The sequence below is a fragment of the Podarcis liolepis genome (assembly GCF_965112155.1).
Source record: "Podarcis liolepis genome assembly, chromosome: 13".
Classification (NCBI taxonomy): Eukaryota; Metazoa; Chordata; class Lepidosauria; order Squamata; family Lacertidae; genus Podarcis; species Podarcis liolepis.
This window is the reverse complement of record NC_139573.1, coordinates 5313512-5326898: the sequence shown is the minus strand read 5'-3', so window position 1 is coordinate 5326898 and position 13387 is coordinate 5313512. Positions and strand designations below refer to the sequence as shown.

Genomic DNA, 13387 nt, shown 5'->3' with positions numbered 1-13387 from the left:
GGTGCTTCAGGTTAAGCCTATGTTACAACGCTGAGGATGGGTGCTACAATTTAAGAAGGATGTTGACCAGCTGGGAGGTGCACAGAGGAGGGCAACCAAAATGATGAGGGGTCTGGAAACCAAGCCTTATGAGGAACGGTTGAAGGAGCTGGATCTTTTTAGCCTGGAAAAGAGGAGACTGAGAGGAGATACGATAGCCATCTTTAGATATCTAAAGGGCTGTCACATAGAGGATGGAGCAAGCTTGTTTTCTCCTGCTCCGGAGTGCAGGACTCGAACCCACGGCTTCAAGTTACAAGGAAGGAGATTCCGACTCCACATCAGGAAGAACTTTCTGGCAGTAAGAGCAGTTTGACAGTGGAACGGTCTCCTTCGGGAGGTGGTGGTCTCTTCTTCCTTGGAGGTTTTTAAGCAGAGGCAAGATGGATGCTTTAGTTGAGATTCCTGCTTTGATTCTTTGATTTATGTGTGAATTGGAACAGATGCATAACCTAGCAGAAAACGGCAGAAATATGGCAAGAAATGTGAGAACCTGAAATGTTTGCATTTGAGTGTGAGGAGGATGTCAGGAGCATAGCTGTCAAGCGTCCCTTATTTGGAGGAACAGTCCCTTATCCCAGCGCCATGTCCCGCTGCTGTCCCTTATTGATGATGTCCCTTAAATTTCCTGGGTTTCAAAGGAAGCAGCTCCTCTCCCTCCCTCCCTGCCGGCCCGGGAGTAGGGAGGCTCCAGCTGTGTTGCTTGGCTGTGTTACTCACCCAATAAGGAGTCTAAGAACGACTGGGGGTGGAGCTTGCATGCCTTGTGCCAATCAAATCGGCCGCGTTGCCTGGGGACTCGCCTTTGCTCAGCGCTTCCCAGCGGAGAGGTGACAGTGGTTTTCCACCGCTCGAGGCTTTGTTTGGCTGCTGGCTGGGCTTTCTGCCTTTGGCTCCAAGGGGCTCAGAAGTTGAACATAGCTGTGCTTGGAAAATCCCTTATTTTGGCTGCTGATCCCTTATTTTCGAGGCTGCTGGTCCCTTATTTTCAAATCTGTAAGTTGACAGCTATGGTCAGGAGTCGCTTCCCTTCCCGTCTTAAACCCGTGTTTCTTCTCCTCCTCTCTTTCCCACAGCTCCTGATACCCCACACCCGTTATACTCTGCACATCAACACCCTTGCCCGTACCAGTCTTATCCAACCAGGAGGGGTATTTGATCAGGTAAGAGAGGTTTGCAACAGGAGGAGAAAGTCCTGGGTCCTGGTCCCACATCAGGTGTCTAGCCAGCGGCCAAAACACCCCCCATAAATTGGGACCTGGGCTGGGGTGGGTGGCTGGAGCTGGGCTGAGACCCCTTAACGCGTCGGGATGGGTTTGTGTCCAGAATTATGCTTATGGGACATGGCAGCTGAGGGACAGCTGGGCGTCCCAGGCAGGCTGCCACAAATGTAGGAAGAAGAGTCAGAAAAAGCTGCATCCTGGTGGACAGGAAGTGCCGCCATGTTGGCAGGAAGTCAGTGGAATGTCCAGGTCCTTCAGAGATGGAAACCCGCAATAACAGTCACAGCCGTTACACAAATTTTAAGGTGCACACAGAGGGGGCATACACTCCACAGAAAACCAACCCTCCCACCGTCAAAATTAGGAAATATCCGTTCCGCCAATAGACACGTTATCTGAGTTCACAGAGCAATCCTGAAGCCATCTTGACTCTCTTAACGACTCCAGATATGTTATCTGAAGTAGACGCGTCTTGGGGAAATCTTTCCCAATAGTTCTTTTCACTTGCAGAACCCTCCAAATCCTGTACAGGAACGTTCGAAAACCGGAATACTTACTTCCGGATTTTTGGCATTCAGGAACTGAAACGTTTGGCAACGGAGCCATTCGAGTTCCGAGGTTTGACTGTAAATGGATAAACCTCTCACGTGAATGGGGTAGGTCTGTGACAATGGATTCAAGAACTAAGATATTAACCATCCCGAAAGAATGGCCCAAACTGGACAGGAAGAGGCATTCAGCAAGCATCTTAGGGTATTTTGGCAGGAGACAAGCAATACTCTCAAATTTCTGTTGTAGACCGCCTCTTACTGTGAAACGGGTATGACTAAGGGGTCGGGTAATTTCTAAAATCTTTACAAGCGGTTACACACTTTTATGCTGGGTTCAGTGCCGTATAAGCTAAACAAGCTATAGCTTAGGGCCCCACTCTCTTGGGGGCCCCAAAAAATCTAAAGAAGAAAAAAACCTGGATGTACATTTCCAAAATATAAAATAAAAAACAAATAAAACAAAACCTAGCCACAGCAACAGTGTTGTGTGTTGTGTAGGCTCCTATGATGTAAGTCATGGGCCCCGCCTGCTAGCCTGCTCCCTAAAATATCACTGGTTTGCTCCTTTCTATATATAGGGTGCCTACATTCTGCACGTGTGAATGGCTTTAGACACCTATTAGGTCTGTAAACGACCATATAGCATATATTCAACACAAAAAACAGGGACAATTTGTTGTTGACAAAGGACAGCTGGACATATAAAGGGCCCCATTACCTTCAGCAGCTGAGGGCCTCATCGAACCTAAATCTGGCCCTGTCCGGGTCATCACCTCCTTGCAACGGGGTTGGGGACGACCCTGTTGCAACAGAAAAACAAAGATCTCCTTGCTTTGACTAGTTCCTGCCTCCACCCGTCCTTCTCTGACTGATCATGGACTGGATACTGAGTCCCTTGGAGGAGATGGGCTGTAAAAGCCAACCCCAAATTCGCCCCAGGTGATCCGGATACCAGGCTGAGAGCTAATCACGGTTCTGGAAACGCAGGAATGAGCAGCGAAGGCCTCCCAAAAATCTGAGGGTCCGATAACTGGAGCCCAAAAGCAGAGTTTTCATTTTGCAACAGTGGGAGCAAAGGGTAGTCCAGTCGGTTGGTCCCATCGATTCTCATCGGTTGCGGCTTTTAGGCAGCTTTCACCAGCCGCTTGGAACCCTTTAGGCACTTTGGACGGCAGTTCTCAGCTGGGCTCAGGGCTTCCGGTTGGCTGTGTCTGCCCGCGAGTGCTTCCAGTTAGTGGGAATCTGCCTTTATTTATTTTTTAGTTTTTTATTTATACTTTTTATACTTTTCAAATGTATACATTTCAGTAGTTTCACAATCCATTTAAGGTTTCAAAGTTTGACTTCCTTCCCCCTCTTTCTGCGGTTCCTTAATTTTTCTTTTTTTAATATCTTCTGCATATCCAAATTCATTTAATTCACTCCTTTAATTATCTACTTTAAATATAAACTCTTACGAAACTGCAGGTTATTACAATAATCCTGCCAATGTTTTTATCTGTTTGCAATCTATCTGCAAATATTCAGTGAACCATTTCCATTCTTTTATTAAAAGTTTTTTATCTTGATTTCTTATTCTTCTTGTAAGTTATGCCATTTTTCTGCATATTCCAAAAGTTTTTGTATCCATTCTTCCTTTACTGCGACTTCTGCTTCTTTCCACTTCGGGGCAAGTACAGTGGTACCTCGGGTTACAGATGCTTCAGGTTACAGACGCTTCAGGTTACAGACTCCACTAACCCAGAAATAGTACTTCGGGTTAAGAACTTTGCTTCAGGATGAGAACAGAAATTGTGTGGTGGCAGCAGGGGGCCCCATTAGCTAAAGTGGTACCTCAGGTTAAGAACAGTTTCAGGTTAGGAACGGACCTCCAGAACAAATTAAGTTCTTAACCCGAGGTAACACTGTACCATTCTTGCTGCTGTTGTAGCATGCATAAATAAATTTCTATACAGTGGTACCTCGGGTTAAGTACTTAATTCGTTCCGGAGGTCCGTTCTTAACCTGAAACTGTTCTTAACCTGAAGCACCGCTTTAGCTAATGGGGCCTCCTGCTGCTGCCGTGCCGCCGGAGCACAATTTCTGTTCTCATCCTGAAGAGAAGTTCTTAACCAGAGGTACTATTTCTGGGTTAGCTGAGTCTGTAACCTGAAGCGTCTGTAACCTGAAACGTCTGTAACCCGAGGTACCACTGTACAATTCCCCAGAGTGAATCTGCCTTTGTGATCCTTGCATTTCACCCCTGTTGGACTGCAGGCAACAGCGACAGGACGGGACGGGATGATAAAACTGCTTGCGAAAGGTGTGGAGGCCTCTACCTACAGCTCCCTCTGCCTCCCGGATGACCTGCAAGAAAGAGGAGTCGCCTCCTTGCCCAATTACTACTACAGGGATGATGGGATGAAGATTTGGAAGGCCATAGAGACGTGAGCCTTTGCGGATTGGGGCCTGGGATCTGGGTACAGAAGGGGCTGGTTGTGTATACCTGAAGGAGCGTCTCCACCCCCATCGTTCTGCCTGGAGACTGAGGTCCAGCTCCGAGGGCCTTCTGGCAGTTCCCCCATTGCAAGAAGCAAAGCTACAGCGAACCAGGCATAGGGCCTTCTCGGTGGTGGCACCCGCCCTGTGGAATGCCCTCCCATCAGATGTCAAAGAGATAAACAACTACCTGACATTCAGAAGACATCTGAAGGCAGCCCTGTTTGGGGAAGCTTTTAATGTATTTATTGTGTATTTAATTTTCTGTTGGAAGCTGCCCAGAGTGGCTGGGGAAACCCAGCCAGATAGGTGGGGCAATAATAATAATAATAATAATAATAATAATAATAATAATAATAATAATTTTTTTAAAAAAAAAAACAACTGTCTGATGGTTCTTATGACCAGGAAGTTCTTCCTAATGTAGCAAAATGAGGAAGGTAGGTTTGGAAGCAGCAGAAACAAGGAGAATATTAGAGACAAATTGCACGATTAAGGTTTTTCTGGGTCCGATTCGAATCCCAAAGCAATCTATTCACGCGCTCTGCCCCCCGCAAATAAACACTGAAACAGAGGGAAATGACAGATGGCCTCATTCTCTGAGAAGGGAAAGGAAGTAGTTAACTGTGGAAAGCAAATTAGGTATTAAAATCACATTCCTTTCCCCCCCACACACACCTTTTTAGATTTGTTTCGACTAGTTCAGCTTAAGTGATTGCCTTCAGCAAAAGCTGGAAAGTAGATCTGCTCTTAATTAAGGATCAAGGGTGATGATTAAGATGAGAGCAGGTGTTAGGCTTGAAACGAGGCCAAAACCTCCAGCCAATTTGAAAGGAGTCTCTGTTAAAGCCTTTTCCCTGAGATGGTCTGGGAGAAACTTTGGCGAGAAGCTGCCCTGGGTGAGGAAAAAGCTCAGTCAGTGGGGCACGAGACCCTTAAGCTCAGGGTTGTGGGTTCAAGCCCCACGTTGGGTGAAAGATTCCTGCGTTGCAGCAGGGTTGGACTAGATGACCCTCGCGACCCATTCCAACGCTATAATTTTCTGATTTTCTGATGCTCTCTTAGGGTTCCCTGTTGCCGCTATTTCTTTTTTTTTTTTTTAAGTAATATTTATTGAAATTTTAGAAACAATAAAAAGTTTCAAAGTTTAAACATAAAAAATAAGAACAAAGAATAACCCTAATAGAAGAAAAAAGAACTACAAAGGTACAAAAACAAAACACATGAAAATTGCAAAATAGAAAGCAGTTAACAAAAAGAAAAAAAGAAGAAGAAAATCAATATTTTCATATCTTGTACTTCATTTACTAGTTTCCTGACCTCCTCACACCTCCCTTTTTGTATTCCAGTTCAGATATTTAATTCAGCAGGTCCTTACCCTCTATGATTTATCCTTGCTCAACATCTTAACCTATTATAAAAAAGTATTTTCCACCATTATCAATCCATATTTACATATTCTTGCTAATCTTTTTACCAATACCGCTTATTTTCAATCCAACATCCCTTTAACATTAATTAATTTTACAGTATTTCTGCAAGTAGTCTTTAAATTTCTTCCAATCTTCTTCTACCACCTCTTCTCCCTGATCTCGAATTCTGCCAGTCATTTCTGCCAATTCCATGTAGTCCATTACCTTCATCTGCCATTCTTCCAGTGTGGGTAAATCTTGTGTCTTCCAATACTTTGCCTGTTGCCGCTAGTTTCCCCTACTGCCAGGGTCCCTGTGCCTCTAAAATGCACATGAAAGACAGAAAATCAACAGGTGGAGCTTTCCTTAGCCCACACTACTGCTTGTCCGCCAGGAAAACCAACCCTTTACTGTTGAACCAGAGCATGTGTCAAATTCCCATGTGCTGCGCCAATTTCCTCCCATTAGTAGGTTCATGAATATCTCGAATTCTTCCGCTTTCCAGGTTCGTCTCTGGAATCGTCGGTCTCTACTACGGATGTAACTCATCTGTGAAGGGAGACCCCGAACTGCAAGCCTGGGTTCACGAGATCTTCACTGAAGCTTTCCGGGGCAGGAAGGAATCAGGTAACCCTCCTCTCTGTGTCCAACTAGTTTGAAATATACTCAGAGTGGAGAGTGGATTTCATGCTCTTTATTCAGCTCACAGTGGTGAGGAGGAATGAAACTCCCCCCAAAGTATTTGCTTTATATACATTATTTACACAATGGGCTGCACGTGATTGGCTAATTCCGGAATTCTCCTGTAGGCCAATCAAGTTGCGGATTCACTTCCACCTGGAGCTGGATTGGGTGGCTCCTGTGGACCAATCAGACTGCTGCATTCTGGAGCCTATTGTTCTAGGACCAATGAGACTGCGGCATTCTGAATCCTATTGTTCTAGGACCAATCAGACTGCTGCATTCTGAATCCTATTGTTCTAGGACCTAATCAGACTGCTGCATTTTGGATCCTATTCAACTCAGTACATAACATAGTTCATGGTCCCTTTATTGGGCAAGGCAGGACAACGGTCCAGGAAACCGGGCCTGAAACAGGAAGTGCCTCACTAGCCAGAAAAGGGTGATCGCCATGGGCACCCCCCAGTTGTGCCTCCAGGTCTTCCTGGCGAAGGAAGGGAAGGAAGGAACTTTGTGGTTGCTGGTATAAGAAAAAACTGTTCCTTTCCCCAAGAGCCCATAGGGAGTCCTTATGTAGGTTCTCTATTGGTAGGAGAAAATAACAGAGGCCAACCAGAGAATATTGAGAAGCAAAGCAGCTAGTAAGCCTGATCTTTATTCAAGGAACTGTTGCAACAGGGTCCCCCACTCACCACATGCAGGAGGGAGGAGAACCCTGGAAAATGGTGCGCAAGCCCTTATACAGACTCTTGAAATTGCCCACCCTGTGGCCCAAGACATCATGCATACATCACAGAAGGAGGCAGTCTACAGCAGAATCCTGTCTGGCAGGAAACCTGTTAATGGGTTTAGCTGGACAGCCCGGACATTCTTTTGTGATGGTAAACACTTAATTCCTGAGCCCAGGTCATAGGCTCACCCTTGTTGTTGTTTAGTTGTTTAGTGGTGTCCGACTCTTCGTGACCCCCTGGACCAGAGCACGCCAGGCACTCCTGTCTTCCACTGCCTCCCGCAGTTTGGTCAAACTCATGCTGGTAGCTTCGAGAACACTGTCCCACCATCTTGTCCTCCGTCATCCCCTTCTCTTTGTGCCCTCCATCTTTCCCAACATCAGGGTCTTTTCCAGGTAGTCTTCTCTTCTCATGAGGGGGCCAAAGTCTTGGAGCTTCAGCTTCAGGATCTGTCCTTCCAGTGAGCACTCAGGGCGGATTTCCTTAAGAATGGAGAGGTTTGATCTTCTTGCAGTCCATGGGACTCTCAAGAGTCTCCTCCAGCACCAGAATTCAAAAGCATCCATTCTTTGGCGATCAGAAGAAGAAGAAGAAGAAGAAGAAGAAGAAGAAGAAGAAGAAGAGAAGAGTTTGGATTTGATATCCCGCCTTTCACTCCCCTTCAGGAGTCTCAAAGCAGCTCACATTCTCCTTTCCCTTCCTCCCCCACAACAAACACTCTGTGAGGTGAGTGGGGCTGAGAGACTTCAAAGAAGTGTGACTGGCCCAAGGTCACCCAGCAGCTGCATGTGGAGGAGCGGAGACGCGAACCCGGTTCCCCAGATTACGAGACTACCGCTCTTAACCACTACATCAGCCTTCTTTATGGTCCAGCTCTCACTTCCATACATCACTACTGGCTCACCCTATTCATACCCAAATGTGCCCATAAGGCAGGATTTGTGAGCACAGAGACAATGGGGAGACTTTTCCATCCAAACTGCAGAGGAATATTTGAGGTCACTGAAAGAGTCAAAATGGCTTTAGGACTGTTTTCCTGTACTGTTTCAGACATGTGGTTTATATATTTATGTATGTGTTTGCCTGGTACATTTAAGAACATTTATTTTATATCTTAGAGCTTATAATTCTCATAACAGTTACTGAGCAGTTACAGGGCTTTGCTTTGAAGGCATCGCCACCTACAAACTTCCCCTTCCTCCCTTTCATCCCATTTCCTCTCCCACAATCCCCTCTGCTCCATCACATCTCTAACCATAGACAGAACTGCCCACACACCATCCCTATAGGACATGGCTTCATGTTGCGGAATAGCTTAAACTTCCTGTCCGTCCCAACAGGCGTTCCTTCCACCTTGGAAAACAAAGCCGAGCTCATCAAGTTCCTCACCATGATCATCTTCTGCTCCTCTGCAAGGCATGCTGCTGTCAACAGCGGACAGGTATGTGGCCTCACCCGATCCTCTTTCTCCCCATCCCTTTCCTTAAACCCAATTCTGAATTGGACTGTGTCTGTTTCCCAGTGGTGGCAATACGTCCAGCGCAAGGGTGAGAGGCAAAATTTCAAGGAACTGCAAGAGGGACTCAAGGGCATCCTGATCAAATTTGCAGATGACACCAAACTGGGAGGGGTGGCTAACACCCCAGAGGACAGGATCACACTTCAAAACGACCTTGACAGATTAGAGAACTGGGCAAAAACAAACAAGATGAACTTTAACAGGGAGAAATGTAAAGTATTGCACTTGGGCAAAAAAAAATGAGAGGCACATATACAAGATGGGTGACACCTGGCTTGAGAGCAGTACATGTGAAAAGGATCTAGGAGTCTTGGTTGACCACAAACTTGACATGAGCCAACAGTGTGACGCGGCAGCTAAAAAAGCCAATGCAATTCTGGGCTGCATCAATAGGAGTATAGCATCTAGATCAAGGGAAGTAATAGTGCCACTGTATTCTGCTCTAGTCAGACCTCACCTGGAGTATTGTGTCCAGTTCTGGGCACCACAATTCAAGAAGGACACTGACAAACTGGAACGTGTCCAGAGGAGGGCAACCAGAATGGTCAAAGGCCTGGAAACGATGCCTTATGAGGAACGGCTAAGGGAGCTGGGCATGTTTAGCCTGGAGAAGAGGAGGTTAAGGGGTGATATGATAGCCATGTTCAAATATATAAAAGGATGTCACATAGAGGAGGGAGAAAGGTTGTTTTCTGCTGCTCCAGAGAAGCGGACATGGAGCAATGAATCCAAACTACAAGAAAGAAGATTCCACCTAAACATTAGGAAGAACTTCCTGACAGTAAGAGCTGTTTGACAGTGGAATTTGCTGCCAAGGAGTGTGGTGGAGTCTTGACAACCATATGTCAGGAGTGCTCTGATGGTGGTTCCTGCTTGGCAGGGGGTTGGACTCGATGGCCCTTGTGGTCTATTCCAACTTTATGATTCTATGATTCTAGGGTGCATGAGTCTTCTCTTCTCATGAGGTGGTATTGGTGGAGCCTCAGCTTCAGGATCTATCCTTCCAGTGACCCCTCAGGGCTGATTTCCTTAAGAATGGAGAGGTTTGATCTTCTTGCAGTCCATGGGACTCTCAAGAGTCTCCTCCAGCACCAGAACTCAAAAGCATCCATTCTTCGGCAATCAGCCTTCTTTATGGTCCAGCTCTCACTTCCATACATCACTACTGGGAAAACCAGAGCTTTAACTATACGGACCTTTTTTGGCAAGGTGATGTCTCTGCTTTTTAGGATGCTGTCTAGATTTTTCATTGCTTTTCTCCCAAGAAGCAGGCGTCTTTTAATTTCGTGGCTGCTGTCACCATCTGCAGTGATCAAAACATATGTAGATTCTGCCAAAGACATCATTTTGCCCTCTGAAGAAATGGAGCCACAACCAGACCCGACTGGCTAAAACACACCCACGACCGGTCTCTGTGGCGCATGACAAATTCCCACACCGATTCTTTTATCATTGGTTTTCCCACCTGCTCTTTCCTGGACTCTACCTGTTTTCTCCCACCTCCTTGACACTGCCATTTTTTCTCCCACGTGACAGTTTGATTTCGCCGCCTGGATGCCCAACACGCCGGCCACCTTGCGCCAGCCCCCGCCCAAGGTGAAGGGCTCTGCGACTTTGGAGAGCATCTTGACCACGCTTCCCGAAGTCAACTCCTCCTGCGCTCTGCTGACGCTGCTCTCCATCGTGAGCTATGAGCCGGGCGACCTGGTGAGTGTGCTTGGGGCAGAGCGAAGGGAAAGGAGAAGCAGGGAGCGACTGAGATAAAATGCAGTGATTAAATGGTTTTTAATCAAGGGACGCGGGTGGCGCTGTGGGTTAAACCACAGAGCCTAGGACTTGCCGCTCAGAAGGTTGGCAGTTCGAATCCCCGCGACGGGGTGAGCTCCCGTTGCTCGGTCCCTGCTCCTGCCAACCTAGCAGTTTGAAAGCACGTCAAAGTGCAAGTAGATAAATAGGTACCACTCCGACGGGAAGGTAAACAGTGTTTCCGTGCGCTGCTCTGGTTCGCCAGAAGCGGCTTAGTCCTGCTGGCCACATGACCCAGAAGCTGTACGCCGGCTCCCTCAGCCAGTAAAGCGAGATGAGCTCCGCAACCCCGGAGTCGGCCACAACTGGACCTAATGGTCAGGGTCCCTTTACCTTTAATCAGGGAATCAGAGCCTGCAAAGCTAAATTAGACGGCCGGCGTAGATAAACAATGTTCAAAATGGGGCTTCCATGCTAGGACTAAGGCCACAAGGGGTTGGAAGTGGAATTATCATGGCAGTTCCATGTTCCCCCTAATATAATGCTACACAGAATTGCACAGTTGGGAGGGATCCCAAATATCATCTAGTCCAACCCCCTGCAGGAATATTATCCAACAACGCCCATCCCAGTGTCCATGACCTTGCTATATCTCCTCACCAGTAGGTTTGATGAGGCCCTAAGCTACTGAAGGTAACGGGGCCCTTTATATGTCCAGCTGTCCTTTGTCAACAACAAATTGTCCCTGTTTTTTTGTGTCGAACATATGCTATATGGTCATTTATGGACCTAATAGGTCTCGAAAGCCATTTTCACATAACAAAATATGTATTTTATCAAAGTAATTGCTGAACTGAAATACAGTTAAGAAGAAGTATATTAATAGTGAAATAATGATTAAGCTCTAACTTAAAATGATTTTTTATTCATAACAAACTTAATAATGCAAACGCGTTGGCATTTGGCAATAACAAAAGTTCCTTTAGAAACACAATTTACAAAGACTCATAATCTAGTCACTAGAAACTTGCTGAAATAATAATAGATGTAAATATATGACGCAAACTACTAACAATTATAAATAGCAGAATGTAGGCACCCTATATATAGAAATGAGCAAACCAGTGATATTTTAGGGAGCAGGCTAGCAGGCGGGGCCCATGACTTACATCATAGGAGCCTACACAACACAAAACACTGTTGCTGTAAAGATAAAGGGTAAAGGGACCCCTGACCATTAGGTCCAGTCGTGACTGACTCTGGGGTTGCGGTGCTCATCTCGCTTTATTGGCCGAGGGAGCCGGTGTACAGCTTCCGGGTCATGTGGCCAGCAGGACTAAGCCGCTTCTGGCGAACCAGAGCAGCGCACGGAAACGCCATAGGTTTTATTTTATTTGTTTTTTATCTTATATTTTGGAAATGTACACCCAGTTTTTTCCCCTTTAATTTTTTTGGGGGGACCCCAAGAGAGTGGGGCCCTAAGCTATAGCTTGTTTAGGTTATACATAAATCCAGCACTGAGGGGGTGGCATATAGAGAGAAAGGGGGGGTGACAGAAGGTCCGTTCACATGGTGGACTGAACCCAGGTCAGCTGTCTTCATGCATGTTTGTGCGCCCGTTTGTTGAGTGTAATGTGTGAACACCCCTTGAGAGGAAGCAGGGTGACAAAAACAGAGCAGATTGCTGCCACATGCCTATCTTTGCTTCAGCCCCTGCCAATATGTGGCCCTGGGCAGGCTAACTTTGGGTCAGTGTGGCCATTGACTGGGAAAAATGTTGCCTTCCTTTTTCCTTTTTCCTTTTTGACCAGTGCGGTCAATATTGTGTTAGCTGAGCCAGGGGTCCAGGTAAGGCCTGCCTATTGTGTTCCTGGTAATGTGTACTCCACAATTTTCTCCCTCAGAGACCCCTGGGCTACTACCCTGAGGAACATTTCACAGAGGAAGCACCGAGGAAGCTTATCGCCGCCTTCCAGGAACGCCTGGCTGAGATCTCGAAGGAAATCGAGGCTAGGAACAAGACCCTGCCCATCGGGTACCTCTACATGAATCCAGCCGAAGCCCAGAACAGCGTCTCCATCTAACCTCTCACGCATCTTTTGCAAGCCGGAAAAGGGCTTCCCTCACGACTGCTGACTTGGAAGGCCAGAGCAGGAAGCCAAATGTCTGCAGTCTGAATATATTATCATTAAAAAAAAAGACTCAAGAGCTGCTTAATTTGCAATCTGCGGATTTCACGAAAGGGGGTGGTGGTTGAGCTGCAGGGGTGCAAAGCAGTTTAGGTCAGGCACCCCCAAACTCGGCCCTCCAGCTGTTTTTGGGACTACAACTCCCATCATCCCTAGCTAACAGGATCAGTGGTCAGGGATGATGGGAGTTGTAGCCCCAAAGCATCTGGAGGGCCGAGTTTGGGGATGCCTGGTTTAGGTGATATCAGTGAAAGGTTTTTGCAAAAGGTGGTACAGGCCACGAAATCTGTGTGCTCTTTGATTCCTGGAAGCCGAGCCCAGGTTGGTTCTGAACATTTACTTCCATCGCCGCTCAAACCTTTCCCAGTTTTGTTTCATGAGGACTTGGCACTTTTCCTTTTTAGGCAAATGTAAAAGTCTCCTAGGTCAGCACAACATTGTGCATGGCACAGAGAAGAATGGAGTAACATCTAAGCCCTCTGCCCCTTCCTGCAAGCTTCACATTTTGGGGTGCTTTTATTCCTCTTTAGGGTGGGCTTAATTCCTTGGTGTCCTTTAAAAAATTCACATGTCTGCTTACAGAGATGTGGGGGAGAGGCAGGGGGAGAAACCGATGGAAAACTTTTAAAAACATTCTAGTGTTACAAAGTTTTCATTTCGATTTATCTGTTTCCACTCCTTCATCTGCTTGTTTTGCCTGCAGGGTGCACAGTACTAACGTGGCTTCATGCTAATAAACGTGTCAAGATGCTAATGTTGCCTTTTGGAATGGTGGGTATAAAACAAGTTTCCCACAATAAAGACTTCCCAAATCCTTC

At 46.5% G+C, this 13387-nt stretch overlaps 1 protein-coding gene across 1 annotated transcript in view; it reads left to right on the top strand.

Moving 5' to 3' along the window:
- Positions 1-13387, top strand: part of LOC310692099 (hydroperoxide isomerase ALOXE3-like) — a 35698-nt gene extending 22311 nt beyond the window's left edge. Inside the window, exons 9-14 of the mRNA XM_083472630.1 lie at positions 1116-1202; positions 4070-4239; positions 6209-6330; positions 8456-8556; positions 10171-10341; positions 12285-13387. Of these exons, the coding sequence (XP_083328756.1) occupies positions 1116-1202; positions 4070-4239; positions 6209-6330; positions 8456-8556; positions 10171-10341; positions 12285-12464 (831 nt within the window). The 3' untranslated portion in view covers positions 12465-13387. The remainder of the gene's footprint in view (positions 1-1115; positions 1203-4069; positions 4240-6208; positions 6331-8455; positions 8557-10170; positions 10342-12284) is intronic.